This window comes from Quercus robur, chromosome 4 (genome assembly GCF_932294415.1).
Source record: "Quercus robur chromosome 4, dhQueRobu3.1, whole genome shotgun sequence".
NCBI lineage: Eukaryota > Viridiplantae > Streptophyta > Magnoliopsida > Fagales > Fagaceae > Quercus > Quercus robur.
Genome location: NC_065537.1, coordinates 54,797,342 through 54,820,370, shown reverse-complemented (window position 1 = coordinate 54,820,370; position 23,029 = coordinate 54,797,342). Strand labels below are relative to the sequence as shown.

The 23,029-nt window shown below is 34.6% G+C and overlaps 1 protein-coding gene across 2 annotated transcripts; it reads left to right on the top strand.

Annotated features, from left to right (window-relative positions):
- Positions 1-2,653: 2,653 nt before the first annotated feature.
- Positions 2,654-22,800, top strand: LOC126723007 (receptor-like serine/threonine-protein kinase SD1-8). 2 transcript variants are annotated; one of them, XM_050426184.1, is made up of 9 exons: positions 2,655-2,878; positions 16,369-16,909; positions 18,027-18,514; positions 20,018-20,122; positions 20,218-20,429; positions 21,368-21,578; positions 21,693-21,930; positions 22,037-22,187; positions 22,276-22,800. In XM_050426184.1, the coding sequence occupies exons 1-9, from the start codon at positions 2,722-2,724 to the stop codon at positions 22,588-22,590; spliced, it is 2,418 nt and encodes an 805-aa protein (XP_050282141.1). In that variant the 5' UTR covers positions 2,655-2,721; the 3' UTR covers positions 22,591-22,800. The 2 variants fall into 2 exon arrangements, with proteins under 2 accessions (XP_050282140.1, XP_050282141.1); XM_050426183.1 differs by having other exon boundaries at positions 2,654-2,878; positions 21,368-21,930.
- The last annotated feature ends 229 nt before the right edge of the window (positions 22,801-23,029 follow it).

The following is a 23,029-nucleotide window of genomic DNA, read 5'->3' as shown; positions in this document are numbered from 1 at the left end:
GGGGGCTAACAATTTTCTCTCCAAAACATTTATTGTAGAAACATAAAAGTTTTCCATCGTAGACTTTTCACGCTTAAAGAACATGACTTGCCAACTAATCAACCTATAGTTTTTAGTACCTACAGCAATTTCACAACATCAAGAACAAACCCCAGTGTATACAGTGTCAAATTCCATAGTCTTCTATTACATCAAATGAGTGTTTAATTTTTCTCACAAAGTATTGAATAGTAAAGCTTTTGGGCCATAGTCTCAACTACAACTCTCAATCATGTTGGACTTGGATGACACCTTTCCATAATGTATCATAATTAGATGTAGAAAAAATTTGGAGTGTACACAACGTTTGGTATGGATGGGAAGAAATTTCATCCTATTCCAATTGGTTAGGTCAATAAGGGACCTATTCCAATTTAATGATCTTGGAATTTTGTATACAAGTAATAATCAAGGAAACTTCCACCTAAAAGTCGGACTTTTGGCAAGAGAGAAAATTGATGTCTAGACAAATCAAGCCAACCAAAATGGACCATATTCTTAGTTTCTTATCTTGATTTGTTCCATGTACAAGATTTACAATCAATGCTTGGTGTATAAAAGTTGAACATCTTATCTAAAGTTCATCCTTTGAAAGTTTGAGAAAAAATTCATTTAAACCAACACAATATATAAATTATAAAGGAATCAAAGAAAAATTGTCAAAAATAATGAAAATTTAATTTTTGCTTAAATTCTTATAAGGATGAACACAATAACAATATCCTTTTTTTATTTATTTATTTATTTAAATAAAGATTAAAAAAAATCTATGCTTAAATTCTTATAAGGATGAACACAATAGCAATATCCTTTAAAAAAAAAAAAGATAAAAAAAAATCTATGCTTATTTTGTACGTATGATAAAGTCCTATGACAAAGTTTTTTTAGACTCATGCTGATTAGTGATTAGGAGTTATAAAGGAATAATCATCAATATATATATATATATATATATATATATAGAGCAAAGATCTCATGTGGGAGTGCATAAGGTCTTGCCAAGTAACGCTCGAATTTTGCATTTAGCATTTTTTTTTTTTACCTCTTTCATTAAGTTTTTTTTATTGTTACCCAAAAGTTCATATTAAATTATTTTACTGTTAGCTTATTAATGTCTCATTAATTTACTAAACTTACACCATACCTTTCTCTATTCTTCATGTCTTTTAGCACACCCACCATTTTAGTATTTTTAAAAAAGCAAAAAAAAAAAAAAAAAAAAAATTAAAGACTAATAGTAATAACTAACCAGATAAGGCCCTGAAGAAAGATAGAGAGACACAAAAATGTTGTGGATTTTTGTATAAAACGCACTGTTTCACTATATATTACCAAAATAAAAAACCTGAAACTGACAAAACATTTGAAAGAGAGAGAAAGAGGAATCTAAGGAGTCACCGCCTTTGTTATACAAGCCACCCACTACCATCAAGACACCGAAACCCCTACGGGCTTTTTTCTTTTTTTTTTTTCTTTTTTTTTTTCTTCCTTTTTCTTTTTAAAATTAGGGGTGGGTAATTTGGTTGGATAGTTTTTGTTTTGGGTATATAAGTAGAGAGAATATTTAGTGCACAATGTAAAACCATATTCTACCATGGGTCAATTTTAAATCATCTATAAGACACATGCATACACATTTGTCCAAACCATGTCATAATGTCGCACTATCAATAAGTGGAATACGGTCAGAGAGTTGGACAAACTTTCATTTCATGGGATGAAATATGTGAACCCAACATAAATTAGTTGATTTTCATGGTTCCGTTACTCTTTTGCATTTATTTTTGGTTTCATGATTAAAAAAAAAAAAAAAAAATCTTACCTTAAGAAGAGTACAAATATGCAATGAAGCTACTAAACTAAATTTTAATACCTTAAAATGTATATGTTTCTTTCCTCTAATTTAGCTTACTTTTTATAATATATATACACAATATTATCCAAAACCATCTTACATAAAATATTACAAAATTATCCGTGCATAGCACGGGCAACTTACTAGTTATTATAAGAAATGACTTTAGCAAAGAAGATTGTTAGGCTGCTTAAGGCATATGCCCGTAGTGGCAATGAATTTGAAGGGAAGAAGCCATGGAATTCACCAAAATAATTTTCAAAGTATATTTTTGCTTGATCAATCAATGGGACGTTGTTCAAGTCTCTATTATATATATAAATATATATATATATATATATATAATTATAAATTGATAGTTAATGTGGGCGTCAAAAAGATGGATTCTCAAAAATAACTTTCAAAGAACCAAAACTCCAACTTATTGGGCTCATGATCTTTATTCTCCGCAAGGATTGGGTTTGCCTCTTTAGAAGGACCAATATCATCTAATGAAGAAACCACTCCTCTACCGTTAAGATAGGGAGATTTGAACCTCGGCAATTTCATTAGAAAAACCAAAAATTCCAGTTAAACTATATGACACTTGCCAATAATAACATATTGTGTAATATGTTAAAAAAGGTAAATTAGAGAAATATATGAGTGGGGAGTCATCCTCTATCACTTTCCTATGAATAAAAGCAGGCAATTAATTGACAATGACTAAAAGTCTTTTTTTTTTTTTTTTTGGGAAGAAAAGTTGTTTGTTAGTAACACAAGTACTCGATGTAGCTAAGAATTTGTGCCTTAAATACTATACATCTTCCTTTTGAGTAGAGCATAATATGCCAATAAAGATCATCATGGATTCCGCCCTAGAATTAATTTTCGTTCTGAAAGCATGGCGTGTGGTTGTTTTGGTGATTGGTATTCTTGGCAATTTGAAACTAGCTGAAGGAGACAATGAGCATGCTGGAAGAAAACTTGTTGATCATGTTCCAGGTATGTCATTCATCTTGAAACCTCGTTCAATTCTTTATCTCTCTCTTTAGAAACTAGCTTTTAGACCTGCTTGCTTGAACATATTCCCATAAATAACCATAAATATTTTATTTTATTTTTGCTTCTAATAGAATGGCAAAAAGTATACACTTATGAGATTTTTTAATTTTTTTTTCAAATTTTATAATTCATTAATACAATGGATCATGGAAGGCTTAAATTCTGATTCTCTTTATAAAAGAGGGTAGGTTATATATGTCTTAAATTGCTCTTCCAAAAGCTTTAAATATTAAAAAATGAAAATTTTAATTATTTAACTACATAATTCTTATAATATGCCACTAACTTAGAAGGATGTTGACAACTATTCAAGAATCTTACCATCTTAATGATAGAGATGTCACATATTAATGCAAGTTTATTAAAATTGGAATCCTTTGTCAAATCATTGGGGGGTCAGACTGGATTGGATCATGGATTGTAAAATCCTACTATTTATTTTTTTTCATTTTTTGAAAAAAAAAAACACACACACACACACACACACACATTGCTAACTTTGTATATTAAAAAATCACTAAAATTATAAATTTATCTAAAAAAAATAATAATAATAAAGTTATGCATTAAGGGTTTGGTTTACTTCTAATACTTATTTTAATTGAACATCTCTTTTGTTTTAAATATACAAAGGCAAGTGGTAGTAGATTTAATCTCTACCTTTTATTTAGTTAGTGGGTGATATGACCGTTTCTCATTAAAATAAAAAGAGATTTCAATTAAAAGAGTACTGAAAGTAAGTCAACTTCATGCAGCAATATAATGTAATTTGTATATTATACATTGCTACAGCTATGATAACAAAACTCATATACTTAATTTTTATTTTTTTTAAGAAAGTTTCAACCGATGAAGTCCGCTCCTGATGATACTCTTTATTATCAGACCAAGACACCAATTGGTTTTTGGTGTAGGTGGAGATTAAACCTCAGATCTCTTACTCAAATATCAGAGACTTTACCAGTTGAACTAACTAAAACCCACTATGTACTTAATTTTTGAGAGAGAGAAAGAGAGAGATTCCATTACGTAGTAGAATAAGATTAGTTTCTTATCATGTAGTTTCCTTCAAAATTTTCAAAAATTAGAAAGCTTTACTGTATATACATTGAATTTTTCATTCAAAAAAAAAAAAAAAATTACAAACTCTCTATCACACACTCACTTCATTGGAACCAGCCACAACACAAAAATTGCACTCACTTCATGTGCCTACGGACTTTTTATTTATTTTATAGCTCCCCTCCCCCTTTCCTTGAAAATATTGACTAAAAGTATGTGCCTACATACTACAATCTTGTTTTTGTCATTGGACCTCTGTAATACGTATTCAAGAACGGCATATATGTAAATGTTGCTAGTTTCTTTTCTTCTTTATCTAAACACGTGTAGCAGAAACCAAAATACAAATGACAACCCAAAAATCACTTTATCATTTTAAGAAAATAATAAGTGACCTAAAAGAGAAAATGGTGTTAAGTGTAACTATGATAGCATGAAAGAGAGGCATTATATATCATGGTTACACGACCCAAAAAAATATCCATGAAAATATTATAATTTTTCAAATTAAGAGCTTAAAACTGCCCAAGTTTCTCGGAATTTGAAAACCACAAAACCCTCAACACTGCTAAGGTTAGGCACTTTGTGATTTACTCGTTCGTTTTTTATTGTCTTTGACTCATGTGACCACCTACCATTAAAACCCAAGTCTATTCCATATCTCTCTAACCCAAACAGTGGACACAAAAACTATACTGAAGCTACCCTATAGAGAAACACAGCATAGGCTCTTATGGTGTAACTGATGAGGTGTTTTGGGATGCTGCAAGACGCTGATAGTCCTCCAGTAGTCCAGTGGCGTGATCCATAATAGACCTTGGCTGCATCTGCACCTTCTCAAAGTAGTATTTGTTCCAAGCATTCCGGATTGCCCATGACGTCGTGGCCCACCTTTCCAGCTTTGTCTTCGTTAGCTTATCCTTCAGCATTCGAAATAATTGGAAGAAGTCCTGCACCTGGTTGCTGCATTTCTGCACTCCTCCTTTCGATATTGCCCACACATTTCGTGCCATTGGACATTCCCATAGCAAGTGTGAGTTTGATTCATGGCTGTTGGCAGCAGATGTCGCATCTCGAGTCCACCTTCACCCTTTTATCCTGAGTGGGGAGAATGTTTGAACACGCTCTCCAAATAAAATTCCTGACCTTCGGTGGTACTTTTAGGTCCCAAATTGTTTTCCACACCTTACCATCTATACAAGCATCCGAGAGTTCAGCACCATCTTGATGCATAAGGTGGAGAGCAACTTGGTACGCAGTTTTAACTGGGAACCTCCTTGCCCTGTTTTCCTTCCATACTAACTCGTCCCTTCTGTGTATTGCATTCAAGGGTATTGCCAAGATCTCGCACCCGGTGCTGGGTGCGAATAATTCATGCACCTTCTATCTGTTCCACTGGCCCGTGTCTTCATCAATGAGCTCACTGACTAGCATAGTGGGCTGGTCTTCCCCAATGAATACCGGTTTGTGTGTCAGTCAATTATCCACTGCGACTTTAATTTTTCTACCATCCCCCACCTTCCATTGCGACCCTAGCTTTATAATGTCTCTTGTAGCCAATGGGCTACGCCAAACATACGAGGGATTGTGTCCCAACTAAGCCTCCAAAAATGAACAAGTTGGGAAATACCTTGCTTTGTAGACCCGGTAGAAAAGAGAGTGAGTGGGATGTATCAATCACCATGCCTGTTTTACTAGCAATGCCAAGTTGAAAGCTTTGATGTTTCTAAAGCCCATTCCACCCTTTACTTTTGGTGAGCATAATTTTTTTCCAATTTATCCAATGTATCTTTTCTCCTCCTCCTTTGTTTGCCCCCACCAATATTTGGCCATGGTGGAATTTATGGTTTCACATAAAGACTTTAGAATTTTAAAAATGCTCATGGAGTATGTTGGTATTGCTTGTGCTACAGTCTTGATTAGGACTTCCCTTCCCGCCTTTGAAATAAATTTTTCTTTCCATCCCATCACCCTTCTTGCGATCTTTTCTTGCAAATCTTTGAATGTATTCACTTTAGACTTCCCATTAGCCATCAGTAACACAAGATATTTTTCACAATCCTCCACTATTCTGGCCACCATTATATTCCTTATGTTGTGCTTTACATATGTTCTTGTATTTCTGCTAAAGAACAATGATGTTTTTTGCCTATTTATAGCTTGCCTTGAAGCTGCCTTATATTGCTCCAAGATGGCTAATAATAGGGGGCATTCCTCCAATGTTGCTAGGCAAAAGATGAGACTATCATTTGCAAACAAAAGGTGGGATAGGCGGACCCCACCATTGCTAGATAGAACACCCTGCAAATGTCTAGCTTCCTCTGCCTTTCAAAGCATAGTAGACAAGCCTTGAGCACAAAACAAGAATAGATAGGGAGACAATGGGTCAACTTGTTTTACATCCCTTGTGGGGGTAACAAAACCCTTTGGCTTTCCATTAATGAGGACTAAGTAGGTTGCTGTGCATACTGTTTCCATTGCCAACTGCACCCATTTTTCATCCAATCCCAGTTTGGGCATCACCTTTCAAAGGAAAGCCCATTCTACTCAATCATACACTTTGCTAATATCTAGCTTTACTACCATCTTCCCCTTTTTTTCCCTCCTTTTATTTTGCATCCTGTGTAAAACTTCAAGAGCTACAGTAGTGTTATTAGTAATAAGCCGGTTAGGAATAAAAGCACTTTGGGCATCAGATATCACATTTGGCAGAATAATTTTTAGTCAGTTTGCAATAACCTTTGTTACGATTCTAGAGACCACATTTTCCAAACTAATAGGGAGGTAATTAGACATATGTTGTGCTTCTTTTTTTTGGAATCAAAACAATATGGGTAAAATTCATTTTTAGTAAACAATGACATGAATGGAGTACTGATAATACAGCTTCTATCACATCTGGGCCAACAATATCCCAAAATTTTTGGAAAAAAAAAAAAAAGGAGACATACCATTTGCTTGAGGTGATTTTGAGGGGGTGCACCTTCACTACACGTTGGTTTCCAAGCCTTCGGCAGTTCTATCTTAGGATAGTCATTGTGCTTAGCGGGGTTAATTAACAACCATCACTGTTGAAAGTAAATTAGTACTGTCCTCCAGAGGCTTTTGTCTTTTAATTGCCCCAATGATTTCAGCTGTGTCATCTTCATCATTCTCTTTGTCCCTTCGTTTCATTCCTACACTCTCCCCACCATTTGGGTCTTCAACCATAGAGGTTGTATTTCGTTCAATCTTTTTCCATGTTACTCATTTTTTGGTTTCCTGTGCTTTTGGCTCAGGCTTGTGGGGTGCATTTATTCCTTGTGTTTGTTGCTTCTGTGTTTCTGATACGTACCTAGAGTTTGGCTCTTTCTCCTCTACGTAAATAATGGGTACACTGACCAGATTACCCTCAATGGGTGCCATGTGGGGTATTAACTCTCCTCCAGTAGTATGCACGTGTTTGGTGGGAGCTGCAGTTTCAGAGCCAGCACTATCGGAATGAGATACTCCCATATCAATTAATGCTGTGTGGGAGATTAACTCTCTATAATTAGTGTGCACATGCTTGGTGGGAGCTGCGGTTTCAAAGCCATCAATATTAGGATGGGATACTCCTATATCAGTTACATCCGTGATACTCGCTTGTGGAATATTCGTTCCTATAATGGTCCCTAGAATTTTAGGATTTCTCTTTTGGTTTCTGTGGCTCGATTCCGCCGGTGGCTGGCCTGATTTTGCAAACACCATGGACCTTGCTCTCGAGTTCGACTCCGTAGTCCGTCAAGGTGGGTTGTATTTTTAATTACTTTCTTCAGTATTCAAAAGCCTCCTTTAAGCCAATCTCCATACTGGTTCCCATTCCCATCCACATCCTTTGGTTCTCCACAATGTTTTGCTTCATGGCCTAACCTCCCACAGTTGAAGCATAGGCCAATCAACCTCTCACATTTGAAGGCTATCCATACCGTATTGCCTTCTGGGCCTTGAACTTTGCTACCTCTACGGATGGGTTTAGCCAACGGAATCTCTACACAGATTAGGAGGAAACGAGCCTGATCCAAGGCTATCGCTTTTGAGTTGACTTCTACCACACAACCCAAACCTTTGCCAATATCAGTTCCAACCTCTTCACTGAACAGGTCAAAGGGTAGTCCCCATTCTTGCACCTAAATTGGCAAATGCGTGAAAGTTGCCAAATTTGCTGTCATGCCTCTCTGCCACCTCTGGAGTAAAAGTAGATGGTTATCAAAGCTCCATGGTCCATTGTTTACCACCCATAGCAACTGAATTTCCATGGTGAATTTGAACTAGAACAACCCATCGCCTACCTTAACAATTTTTAACTCCTCGAAGATCTATTCACGTTGTCTTGGCCTAACTTTGATAACTTCCCCCTCCACTCTATTAAATTATAAGTTTCAGCCTGTCTATGACTTCTGAGTCCATTAAGTAAGACACAGTAGCCACCATAAGGGCGGTCATGTTTTGTTATTGAAGGAATTGTGGCTGTAAAGGTAGGTATGGAAACGCTCACCTTCCGTGAGAAGGAAAGCTCCTAGCAAGAGGAGAAAAAAACCAATGATGGTGGACCTAATTGTAACCTGTGCTTAAAACTTAAAAGGGATAGCAAATTTTCGCAAAAAGCATATGGAAAGGTAGGTGCATAACCTATCGCAATTTTTTTTTTTAATTTAATTATTTTGAATTTCAAACTCAAATTCTTCTTGACTTTCCTATATTGATTGGTATGTTCTAAATTTATATATCTCTCTCTTCTTTGGCATTATAAATCTAGGATTCATAAGCATTGATTGTGGGGCAACCGAAGATTACTTGGATGATGGCATTGGTATATTTTACAAGTCAGATACGGGTTTTATAGATACTGGGACAAATTCCAATGTATCCCCTGAGAACCAATATTGAAATCATGATTTTGGGCGGCAAATAATAAATCTGAGAAGCTTTCCCCAAGGAAAAAAGAATTGTTACACCTTGAAACCTAAAGAAGGGAAAAGCAGCAATTATCTCATCAGAGCTTTCTTCCAATATGGAAATTATGACAACAAGAATGAATTTCCAAAGTTCGACTTATATGTCGGAGTTAATTATTGGACCACAGTGGAACCAAGTAGTGTTTGGAACATAATTTATCCCGATATTATTTATGTTCCCTCATCTGACACCATATTTGTCTATTTGATAAACACGGGATTTGGAATATCTCCATTGCTTCAGCATCCATGTAGTTCACCCAATCGACCTCTTCTCTCATCACTTTAATCACCAAGGTAGGATTCTCTCTAGAAGTGAGTTTTTCATTAAAGAACATTTCCCAACCTAGATACACCCTTCCACCTTTACCTACCCAAGGTTCGAGGAAGCCATAATAAAGGAAGTCTCCTCCTTCTTTCACGAAGTTCCCATTGAAAGTGCCATGGTTTTTCTTGATTCCATCACAGCCTTCAAGGAATCCTAGACCATCCTTGATCACTTGAGTCTTGATATTGGGGAACTCGACTACCCCTTTTCCTTCCTTTCCAAGGCCCATGACAAGCATGTATCCCATGTTCTTCATCATTGCAATCACTTCATGGCTACAGTATAGGAACAAATTGGTAGCATACCTTTCATCCATCAACCCATAGTCAACCACATTTGTGAACTCAAAGCCACTCATTTGAAACTTACTTCCTCCTTCCTCGAGTCCACAAACTAGTGCTAAGATCTCACGATCTCCAAGTACTATGGCAATCCCTCATTTCCTTGGGATTTTCATCTTTTGGTGTAATGAGGAGGGGATTGCCCCATTAGGGTGAAGCCAAGCCTTTCCCATGAGAAGGTTATAATTTGGAGTGATGTCCATAACATGAAACTCCACAATGGTTTCCATTGGCCTAATCTTACAAGGAGACTTGAAAGTACCCATGACCTTTCTCAAAGTGTTGTTATGAGCCCTTACAGACAAGGGAGAAGGAATGATGGTCTCATGCCTAGGCCAATAGTGAGGGCAGTCCTAGAAGGACAAACATTCAAGGCGAATCCATTGTCAATAAGAACCATTAGAACCTTGGTACCCATGGATTCAATGGTGATTTGCTAGGGTCTAGTGTGAGTAGCTCCTTTGGAAGGGAGATCTTCATTGGAAAAATCAAGGAGAGGGTGTGAGGGACCCTCAACTCCTATGAGAGACAATACTTCTTGTGTCGTAATTTCTATAGGTACTTCTTTCTCATTCAAGGCATCCAAGAGAGCCTTACAATGCTTTTGAGAGGCCATGAGCAAGCTCCATACGGACACATGAGCTTGGGTCTTCTTCAATGGCATTAAGACCCTATCTTCTTCTTCTTTATCTTCTTTTCCCCTTGGTTTTGTGGGCTTAGATCCTTCCCCTAGATCCCTACTAGGATGATCCTTTTTCAAAAAGGATGGTTTGTAGTGCTTCCCACTCCTAGTGATATTTGCTATGTTGTCCTCCAAAACCCTTTTCTTCAATTCCATAACTCATTTTGGAAGTATTCCCCATTTTGCTATTGCTTCCTTTAAGACTTCATCTTCTTCATCCCATATTCCTTAGACTTCCATGGCATTAATATTGACATTTGTAGTTTCTATCAACTTCAAGCAATCTCATTCAACTTCATCTACTTACACCCAATTTTGATATGGAGGGGGAGCCCTATGGTAATCAAGCAAAGGGTTCTTTCTAATGTTGGGTTTGATAATGATGTTGGGATTTGGGAGGGTTCCATTATCTATGAGGTCTTATATCTCGTGTTTGAGGCGGAAGCAATTGTCGGTTTTGTGACCGGATTTTGGTGGTAGTGGCAATATTCATTGAGGTTCCAAGTGGGAGGTATGTGATTAGGCATGGGTATGGGGTCTAAAGGCTTGATGAATCCTTTAGAGGATAGGTTTTCATATGCTTGGGTGAGGGTCATTCCTAGGTCAGAGAATTCTCGGTGAGCTTTCTTTGGGTAGACTAGTGTTTGTTGTGGTATGATAGCGTTTACATTTATGGGATTGGGTGCTTTAATGGTGGTTCCTCCTCCATATGTCTTCTTGGTTGGAGGCATGCTTTCCCTTTTCTCCAATTGTCCATTATTGAGAGCATCTTCAATTCTTGTCCACAATCACATAATTCTCCAAATGAGCTAATAGGCAATAACAAAAACCCGAAGCAAGTTTTTAATGATCATGTTGATTTGGTTTGGTCTTTTTCATTTGGCTTGTTGGCCATTCTAAATGCCTTGTTCTTCCATCCAGTCATGTATTCGAAAAATATCTCCTCCACACCTTGCTTGGTAGTCTCCAAATCCTTTAGAGTCACATCAATCATGGTGTTAAAGATGAATTGGTCCACAAACAACTCTACTAGCTCATTTCACATCTTAGTTTTGCTTGGATCAAGGCTATAGTACCACCTTAATGAACTCCTGTGAGTGAGAGGGGAAATGCATGCAAAGTATGCATCTTATCAAGCCTTTTCATTTCAGCAATGCTTAGGCATCTTCTTATGTGTTGCTTTGTATCCCTAGTCTCATCAAACTTTTCTGCATCAGAGATTTTGAACTTGGGAGGTAATGCAATAGGAGTCTTTAAGCTTACTCCCCCCATGTTATAGAGGTAGTCATCCATTCCTTGTGCCTTACGGAAGGCAAGTTGCATCTTCTCTATCTTTTCTCTCATAGCTATGGCTTCTGTGGTGAGCTTCTCAAATTGCTTGTTTCTTTCATTCTCTACTTTGTCTTTTTCGTCTCATTCTTCATCTTCCTCCTCATCATCATGGATTTCCACATGTGTGGATTTCTTGAACTTAGATTCTTCCAACCTATTAAAGTGTCCTCCCATTTTCTTAAGAACTTCTCCATGTTTGTCCAAAGCCTTAAGGATCCTTTGTGCCATTGGCTCTTCCATGGTGGTAGCCATTGTTTCTTGGGGGTTTTCTTCTTCTTGGTATGTGTGCACTGTCTTGATTTAGCGCTTTCCTTTCTCTTGAATCCAAGACGTGTTTTCTTGACTTTGGCAGTGCAATGATGCCTGAAAGGAAGCCCCATCTTTATTAAGTTCATGTCCCAATTAAAAGGTTCTTTTTACTTTTTAGAAGTTCTTGGAAAGTTCTTAAGTTCACTTTAATGGAGGCCCAATTACAATGTCATTCCCTTTCCCCTCATGGATCCTTGCCCCTTGTTTCATTCGACTTTGGTCCATTAACAATAAAGCTCTCATCTTACTCTCATGGACTTTCATTAGAATGTACTTAGGAATTTTCAACCCTTTGTCTCAAACTTGGGCTTAAAATGTATTCATCACCTTTGGGCTTTTCATTCTTTATTCATTATTTCATCATTTTTTCCTTGACATAGCCCTCAAGCTAGAATATTTTGTAGCCTTTGTTTCAAAGTCTATGAAATTCTTATCATTTTGGGCCTAGGCATGCAACAAAGAGGCCCAAGATTAGGGAAGTTCATTTTGGCTTTGAAGGATGTTGGATGCTAAGTCCATAGCGTATTTGTTACATTAGGCCGAGAGTCCTCTTTTTCAAAAGGGCTTCTTCCACTTGAGCCTACGATAACAATTAAGCCATGATCTTATGAACCTTTCAAGTTAAGATATGCCTTTAGATTTAAGGACAAGCCTCTTATATGTGAGAACTTCTTTTCTCTTGACCCACAACATCTTAGGGTATACCATAATTTTAGGGTCATCCCTTCCATTTTTATACCTTTCATTTGTCCTTTAAAAGTAGGTGAACACATGATATATGGTTGAACAAACAAGAGATATATAAAGGGTACCCTTCATGATAAGATCTAGGATCTCTCTAATGTGAGTTGGCCTCCAAAGGCTAAAGGGATAGATAAGTAGGTCACTCACAACTAGGTAGGCTATGATTCCAATCAAGGGCCTAAGTGGACCCTATAGTGGATTGGTAGCAAACCCTTAATGTACTCAAAGCCCATTATAGGCGATGACACTGATTGTGAGTTGGTGGGATGAACTTTGGAAAATTTGGGCCCGAATGGAGCCTTCCATCTTCCCACTCATCACCAACCAAGGTTAAGGGACAAAGGAACAAGTGAATGTGTGTGCAAAAAAAGTATTGAAAAAGCTTTTATGAAGGTATAAGATATATGACACATAGGAATTAAACTCACCATCCCTAGTGGAGTCGCCACTGAAGACACAAGAGGGGGTGTCTTTGGAGTCGCCACCTAGTTATATGGTCTAGGAACCATAAATATAGCATTCTTTCTAGGAATGACCATTGATCTTACTACTAGAGTATGGGTTTGGAGTTTAGTTACATTCTTGGGAAGGTGTTAGGCACCCAGGATCGCTCAACCCTAAGATTGGTCTCCCATTTTGTGTCTTACATTTTAACCTTATTAAAAGCATGTTCAACACTTGTATATATACTCACACACACATTAGCATACATCTAAGCATGCAACATAAACCAAGCGTTAACAAACTAGAAACCCTAATCATGGATCTAAGCATAATTCATCACATCCTAAGGCCAAAGCACAAATGCATGGACATTACTAATGCATGACTTACCTTTTACTTACCTCTCAGCAATGCAGCACCTATTGCATCAATGCATGAGAATGTGAATGGATTGCATGTCATCAAAACAAGGAAAACACTAAACAAACCCTAACTCTAACATGTGATAGCAAACCAAGCAATCAAATATGTAAAATATAGGCATTGAAAGCATAAAATCATGGGAAAAGAGGCTAAACAAACAAATATGTGAAAGCAGAAACAAAAAAAAAAAAAAAAAAAAAAGGGTGTCTGGGCAACGGCATCACGCACGCTAGAACATGTCTGTGCACACAGAAGCCTGCATGCATAGGCTCAATCATACATACACAGATCCTTGCCCAGAAAACCTAAAAACACAAAAATGGAGCAGAACTTTAAAAGAAAAAATCTAACAACCTAACACGCATTTTAAGCATACAAAAACTTAAACCTAGAAAGGTGTATTAAAACATATTCTAACAAACGAAAAAACAAGCAGAAGGATTAAAAGGCAGAAAATGAAAGAAAAAGAAAGAGAAAGGTTTAGACTAGATGCCTCACACAAAAACTTTCTTAGCTTGATTTTTATCGTTTCTCTCAGTCAAATCTATTCACAAACTAATAAGAAAGTGATTAGCAACGTTAAACTAAAAGGATTGGGGCTAGAAAAGGTCTTAATCAAATAAAATTGACTTGAGGGTATTTTGTAAAAAACACCTTTTTGATTCATTATTTTCTAGTGAATCTTAAGTTTTTCGCATGGGATTTCTTTGTGTTTTAAAAAGGTACCATGTATGGCTTTTTATAGTTGAAAAAATGGGGTTTAGGATGGTTCCCAAACGATGTGAGATTCATTTCAAATCTCAGCCATTATTGCAGAAAACTTGCTTTTCTTATACTTCTAAAACCCTAGCTGCATATACAGGAATGTGCTTGCATACCCATGCTATAGCTCACGTACGCAGGCCGCGACTCTCGTATGCAGGCCGAGGGCCACTTTGGTCATTTAATTTCCAAAAATGATTCTTGCTTATATAAAAGGTTATATTTTTCATTTTAACACTCCCCAAGCAATTTGATATCTGATTGGGCTTTAGACTAGCCTTGAGTCTTAGAGTTTGAGCATCATTAGGGAACGGAAGCCCGAGTCATGAGAGGTACAAAATGTGGTGTCTACAGAGCTGCACCTCTGCTTACTGCTACTAACAGAGCCACTGCTAGTGATCGAAGAAGACTGGTTACTTTAACGACAATTCGGTGTGCTCGCCAGTCATGGTTTGCAGATTTTGACATCCACCAAACCACACTAATGTCTATGTATCTCTCTCTCTCTCTCTCTTACAAACCCATCTATCTTAGTACTTTTCCAAAAACCCTAGATACATTCATCACCTTTCTTTCTTGTGCTCCCGCTCTCTATCTCTCTAAAGCCAGATCAGTTTCGAGCTTAAAGAGAATGGTGGCGAACGAGCACACCAAACCCGTACTCACATCAAACCTAGTAACCCAAAAACCCACTAAATTGAAGTAAATTAAAGCACATCTAAAGCAAAACTATAGCAAATCTAACAAGGTAAGATTTGATGTGGATGTGGGTTTCATTTTTGAAGTTTAGATCTTGGGTTTTATTGATTAGATTTCAGGTTTTGGTGTTTAGATCTTGGATTTTTGGTTTGAGATCTTAGATTTGTAGGTTTAGATATTAGATTTCTAGGTTTAGAATTTAAATTTTTAGATCTCTCTCTCTCTCTCTCTCTCTCTCTCTCTCTCTCTCTCTCTCTCTCTCTCTCTCTCTCTCTCTCTCTCTCTCTCTCTCTCTCTCTCTCTCTCTCTCTCTCTCTCTCTCTCTCTCTCTCTCTCGTGGCAGAATCTAGGATTTTGGTGCAGCTAACTTCTAATCCAGCAAAAACCACATTGATGGAGGCTAGAGAAACGACCTCCAACGATCATGATCGGAGCCAACAAAGGGGTAATTGACTCCTATGGTGTGGTGACAAAATTTTCCGATAACTGCACTAACCCAACCATGAACACTATATGAATTTGGAATGTAGGTTTCTTTTCTTATTTATCAAAACAAGTGAAGCATAGTCCAAAATAAAAATCACAACACAAAATTGACAATGGTTTTAAAAAGAGAAATGCTACATTCATAACAGTTTCACTAAAACAATATAATAAATGAATGTTTATATTGCTTTTATGTAATTAGTAGCACATTAGTTTGTAAAACTTAAATAGTAAAATTTGAAGTATTTGATTAAAAAAAAATGTATTATCCTTAATATAACCATATGCCCGGGGCACTAACCTTTATATATATATATATAATAAAAAATATGGCAATGGAGACTTTTTTTATAATAATAAATAGGGCAATGGAGGACTCCTTTTTTTTTTTTTTTTTTTTTTTTTTTTTTTTTTTTTTTTTTGAAATATATACAAAAATAGTTGAAAGTTGAAAGATTTTAACTATGGATGCTTTTATTAAAAATGATAGAAAGTACCAACTAGTTAAACTACAAGAATTTTGGACAACCAAATAATAACACTCACAAATTCATGTTTGGTTTTAAGAGAAGGGCTATTAGCAGCTGTCCATAGTTTAGAACAGGATTTCACTTAAACTACCACAATTTTTTCTTTTATGGGATCCACAAAATTCTTAATAGTTTTAAAACTATGACAATATTTCGAATTAAGAAAAAGGTACTTAGTCTGGACCACTCTTTTTCATTTATTTTATTTGTTTTTAATTATGTTGAATTTCGAACTAAATTCTACATGAACTTATCATATTGACTGGTATGTATAAATTTATATATCTCTCTTCTTCGGCATAAAATTTCTAGGATTCATAAGCATTGATTGTGGATCAACCAACGATTACTTCGATAAAGACACTGGTATATCTTACAAGTCAGATACAGGTTTTGTAGACACTGGGACAAATTATGTCATATCCCCTGAAAACTATTCAGATAGTACTTTCTGGCGGCAATTAATTAATTTGAGAAGCTTTCCTCAAGGAAGAAAGAATTGTTACACCCTGAAACCTGAACAAGGCAAAAACAGTAATTATATCATCAGGGCTGTCTTTCGCTATGGAAATTATGACAAGAAGGATGAATTTCCCAAGTTCGACATATATGTTGGGGTTGATTATTGGACCACAGTTGAAGACACATCGACACATCTTCCTTCTTTGATTTATGTTCCAACGTCTGACATCATATACGTCTGTTTGATAAAGACGGGATCTGGAATACCTTTCATTTCGGCCTTGGAGTTACGTCCTTTGGACAAGTCCCTTTATCCATTTGACTTCGGAATGCTACAAAATGGCTTGCGATTCAACCTGGGCACCTCAAGTGATGATGAGGATTTTGTCAGGTGAATCAGCTATAATTTCTTTTATTGATTTTTCTTTATATCTTTTTCTTCTTCTTTCTATTTATTTTTTATTTTTTTATTCTGTTTATAGTAGACACGGTCCCTAGAAATTTCTTATTTTATTTTAACCATATATTAATATTTGTGAGTTTTATTCCAAATTTAAAACATAAAAAAAAAAAAAAAAAAAAAAAAAAAAAAATTCATTTTTATTTTAATAAAGAAAAAACAAATCACTTAAAAAAATTTACTCAACACACCCATACTCACACTAATCAACATCCTACTTCAATGCCAACTCATAATTGATGCATCATTTGACAGTTGACATAACATGCTCAAGTGCTTATGATAGACCCACATAAAAGTGCTCAAATCTAATCGTAAGTTGACACTTAAATAGGGTGTGGAAATGGGTTTATTCGTAGGTTGACTAGAAAGACATTTACTTAAAAACAAATTGGTTTATGCATGCATTATAACTATGTATATTGTATGATACTTTCTTCTTGTTGTTGTTGACTTGTATATTGTCCGACACTTTGGTTGTTCGCTTATTTAGTATTCAAAATTAAAAGTGTGAGACTTCGATTTTTGAGTTTGAAAATTATTGTACTATCTAACTACACCTAATGGATTGTTTGGGTATTTTTTTCTTTCTGAGCAAGATGATTTTATAATTAGGCATCATTATCAATTATGTATTGTTTTATGTTGTAATAACTTCTTAATTAATTGAATCAAATATCAATTTAGTGAACACATGTTATTTGCTCTTAGCTTACCTTGACCCTCGATAAGCATACCTTGATCCTTGATAAGCACATGAATCTTTAATTTTTATACTTGATTTTTAATATAAAAAAAAAAAAAAAAAAAATTGTATCCACAAGAATTAAAAATAACAAAAACTACGGTTGAAAATGGAACTTTATTATTACGAGAATAATACAATGTAGTTCAACATTTGAATTTCATAATAAATTGTTAAATATTTTTTAATTGTTTCAATAACGATTAGAAAATCAATGTCCTAATTACTTAATTATGAAGCGAACTTATACTTTTGCAGTTTCTATATTTTTTAATGCTACAATGGCCTTTTTTCCTATCCTAGGTACAAGAGCGATGTTTATGATCGAATCTGGTATTCTGTTAGAACGTTATCAAACTGGGTTCCGACCAATACCTCCTTAGCAATTGACATGCAGGGCAGCAACGATAGTTATAAACTACCACTAGAAGTGTTGAGAACTGCCTTCCGGCCACCAAGTGGTTACCGTGCCTTACATTTTGACGGCGACGGTTACGTATATAACTCTAGAAGTTATGTTTGCTTTCACTTTGCTGAAATTGCAAAACTTACGCAAGGAATGAAAAGAGAATTCATTATTGATGTGAATGGGGGAAACTATATCTCAAAACCTATAATACTTGACCATTTAAAGCCACTTTCCATATGTCTCAATAAAATATTCAATAGCCCTTTTAGTTTTTCTATTAATGCAACAACGGGGTCCGACCTTCCCCCCATCCTCAACGCCTTTGAGATTTATGCTGTAATCTCTCCCTCCCATCGATTCAAAGCAACCGACTCAAGAGATGGTATGTTCTTTTATTTTAAAGAGATATTACAAATTTTATAACATTACCTTTGCAAGTTATGTGTTATTAATCATAAAAAGAAAGAAAAAAAAATCCATTTGTTATGATTTTGAATTTCACCAATCATATTCATTGCTCTATCATGTTATGTTATAAAATTTGTAGTAAATATAGCATTTTATTTTATATCTCATTACTCTCTTTGCTGCTATAATAGTGGTAACATTGAGTCTAATGTTAGTGTAGTAGGTTTTCTATTTTTATTTTTATTTTAAATCCTTTTATTGGTTGAGCAATATAATATAGTCAATATTTTTCACAACACATTACACAGCTTTTAAGTTATTAAGTTGTCAAACTTTCTCCTGCACTGTACTAGTTAGCAAATATTGTTAAACTATAAAATGAAAACTTTTGATTTTTTTTGTTAACTTTTATAATGTAGTGGCAAAAGCTTTTGAAGATTTACCACTTTCCACATCATCATTCTGATGTATAGTTTTTAGTTTGGTTTTTAGAGTTTCAAATGGTATTCAACTATGTTTGTTTAAACTAATTAGAATTCACCATATTTTTGGACAAAGCACCCAACACTAAAAAAATTCTAATTAATTTCTTTTGATCTTTTCTAAGTAAATTATAACTAAACTAGGTATGTTATTTTTATACAAACTTTCTATTGACTGCTTTATTTATTATATTTATTAACAAAATATTTATCACGTATAAAATCTTTTATAGAACTTTCTCTTACTTTGTAGGAGTTAGTAACTAATACAACAATATAATAAAGTAGCAAACTAGAAGTCTGGTTATGTAAAGTGGTTATATCCTCTTTAAGCCTGAATTCCCTTTGTTTAAATTATATAATTATTTTGAATTTTTGGAGTGGTTTCTAATTAAACCTTAAATTATAAAATATATTAATCAAAATCATTAAATTTTAAATCAATTAAATCCACGCACTCAATGAGTAACTATTAAGTAAAATTATCCAATATTCACATAAATTGTGACTAAAACCTATCTAAAGGTATACCCAAAAAAAAAAAAAAAAAAAATCATTCTAGGTGAAATTATAAGACCATTATTGTACAATTACAATATAAGAATTGTGAAACTATATAATAATATAAATTGTTGTCATCAAAATTTACAATAAAATTAACATTATATAGGTTCATATCCAAATCATATTATATTGTATATTACATAATATAACTTCTACCACACATGGTGCAGTTGCACCAAGTCAATGCCTTTCTTTCTTTTAAAAAATTATTTTTACACTTTTGATTTTCCATTATGTTATATAGAACACAGTAAGATTTTTTATAAGTTTGAAATTTATTTTGCTATTTTATTTTATATTATTGTAACAATCTACTATAATTGTTTGTTTTAAAATTAAATTTTGAGTTGTACATGTCATTCTTTCACTATATAATTGTATATTAGTATTAGAAGTCATATAACATAATTTCTCTATATGACTAATCATAGATGCAAATAAGTGGTGGATATGGCTCATTGTGGCAGTAGGGGGATTCATCATCGCCTTGTTGTGCTTATTATGCTATGCAAAAGTGAAAAAACGCATAGCGGAAGGTAATTGATATTCTAGCATAGATTTTTTTGGATATATTATTGATGATAAAGCAACAAAAAATTTTCAAATTATATTTTGCATATTTGTTAATCAGGGGAGAGAAAGAAGAAACAAAAGATACTTCTACAAGAACTTAGAAGTAACGCAATATCGTCCACTGTACGTGACAAAGTGAAGAAACGAAATAACGATAGGCAAGATAGCCATGAATTGGAAATCTTCAGCTTTGAAACCGTTTCTGCTGCCACAAGGAATTTTTCAACTAAAAATAAATTAGGAGAAGGTGGTTTTGGACCAGTTTATAAGGTTCTCTCTCTCTCTCTCTCCTCTATATATATATATATATATATATGTGCGTGTGTGTGTGTGTGTGTGATACACCAAATTGTGCTGATTTGATTGGATTGAATTGTTTAAGTTCATATTGTCCAAGTGTGTTATGGGTTGCATATTGGGTCCTTACAAAGTGAATCTTGGGTTTTTGGATCCTTGATGGCAACTTAACTAATCTTTTTGGAGTGTCAAAGTAGATGTGGCTAGTGCTTTTCTCGAGTTGTTACACATGATATCAGAGAAACTAAGTAAACTTCATAACATCATGTGGCTTAGGGTCATTGCAATATAATGTGGGCCTTGATAAGGTCATCAAAAATTTAAGTGAGGGAGATTGTTATATCCCAAATTGTGTGGATTTGATTTGATTAGATTTTTTGAGTTGTGTTATGTGGCCATGGGCTGAGTCACATATCAAGCTTTTGCAAGATAGATGTTCAATTTACAAGTAATTACAAGGAGCCCTAATTACAACTTGACTAGTCTTTTTGAGGTGTAAGTACAGAGGTGACTAACATTTTCTTTGAGCATCACACAATTTGTGTATGATTAAATTTGAATATGATTAAACAATTAAATGATTTTTAAGTTTTTTAAATGGGTGGTATGACGGATAGTGGAAATAAGGTTTGAAATCAAGGCAACATATTTTAATAGTATTATAAATTATCAACCATACACAAAGCTTATGCAGAAATCTAAGAATTTACACCATCCAACTATTATTCAAACTAAATGTACCACCTTGACCCAATGGTCTCTTTATTTATTTTTCTGGTACAAAATTTGAACTTAAGAACTAGAGTTTTGCCCAAGGGCAAGGTAGAATCTTGATAGAAAATTAAATAATAAAAATGGAAACTGATTTAAGATAATGTAAGTGAGATTTCACTATTGAAATATATTTTCAGGGTGAATTATATGATGGGCAGAAAATAGCAATAAAGAGACTCTCAAGAAGTTCTGGACAAGGATTGGTAGAGTTCAAGAATGAAGTTATTCTTATTGCCAAACTCCAACACACAAATCTTGTAAGATTGTTAGGGCTTTGCATTCAGCAAGAAGAAAAAATTCTAATCTATGAGTACATGTCCAACAAAAGCTTGGACTTCTTTCTCTTTGGTAGGGTGTATGATCATTACAAGGAAAATTTTCTTATTGGATATTTGTTTTTTTATTATACACAATCAATTATTACTTATCATTTGCTTGCAATTATTTTCTACTTTGAGTCAGATTCTACTAAAAAGTCTTTATTAAATTGGAAAAAACGCTTCAACATCATTGAAGGCATTGCTCAAGGACTTCTTTATCTTCACAAATATTCAAGACTAAGAGTAATTCACCGAGACTTAAAAGCAAGCAATATTTTGCTTGATGAGGATATGAATCCAAAAATTTCTGACTTTGGCTTGGCTAGAATATTTGGGTTGAAAGGATTAGAAGAAAACACAAATAGAATTGTTGGAACATAGTAAGTATTCATTGCATTTCATGTAAGAAAAATTTAATTCTATTTGTGTGTATGCGTATATGTCATTATTCATACACTAAATTTTATTGGACAATTATTATTTCAGTGGTTATATGTCTCCAGAGTATGCCATGAATGGTGTTGTTTCAATAAAAACTGATGTATTCAGCTATGGAGTCCTACTATTGGAAATCGTGAGCAGCAAGAAAAATAATAGTTGTTATCACTCTGAGTATCCACTCAACCTTATAGGATATGTAAGTTTCTCAATTAAGTCTTCTAAATTTGTACACGAGATTTTAAATATAATAGTTAACATTCTGTGTACAACTGGTCTTGTATCAGGCATGGCAGTTATGGAATGAAGGGAAAGGTTTGGAGCTAATAGACCCAACAATAATAGATGAGTCATCCCCTTCATCTGAAATATTGAAATGCATTCATGTTGGTCTTTTATGCGTACAAGACCTGGCAACAGATAGACCTACCATGCAAGATGTTGCAATTATGCTTTCAAGTGAAATTGTTCAACTCCTTCCTCCAAAACAACCTGCATACCTTATCAACATTGTTCAAGAAAAATCATCAGAGGTTTCTGAAATTAAGCCAGAAAATTGTTCCATAAATGATGTTACAATTTCAGAGATGAAAGCGAGATAAATACTAAGCTAGGGTGGTTACAAGACCACCTTGACTTGCCCAAAAAAAAAAAAAAAAAAAATCATTCTTGCAAAAGAATATTTTATGTAAACAATTTGTTTTAAACTAAACTGTTTTGTCTACCCTACAAAAAGTTATTGCCCACCTAACTTCAAGAATTTGGGTTCAACAAGAATAGAATAATATACATCTACAGTACTTTTATAATAATTTTACAAGGAATTTGAATGTTCAAATAGTGTGAAAAACACCTTGAATGTTTAGACCCCTAAATTACAAATTACCGATTCAAGCTTATTATCAAACAATGTATGTGCGAAATATGACAATAAGCTAAAACAAAATTGATAAAATAATCTAAACCAAATAAAATCACAACCATAGCAGAAATTAAATGGAAAAGATTAAGGGAAGAGAGATGCAAACACAAAGACAACAC

Coding starts and splice junctions, on each gene's coding strand:
- LOC126723007 (XM_050426183.1), top strand. CDS start 2,722: ATGCCAATAAAGATCATCATGGATTCCGCCCTAGAATTAATTTTCGTT. Junction 20,123..20,217: donor GAAAAAACGCATAGCGGAAG/GTAATTGATATT, acceptor TTTGTTAATCAG/GGGAGAGAAAGAAGAAACAA. Junction 21,931..22,036: donor AATAGAATTGTTGGAACATA/GTAAGTATTCAT, acceptor TTATTATTTCAG/TGGTTATATGTCTCCAGAGT.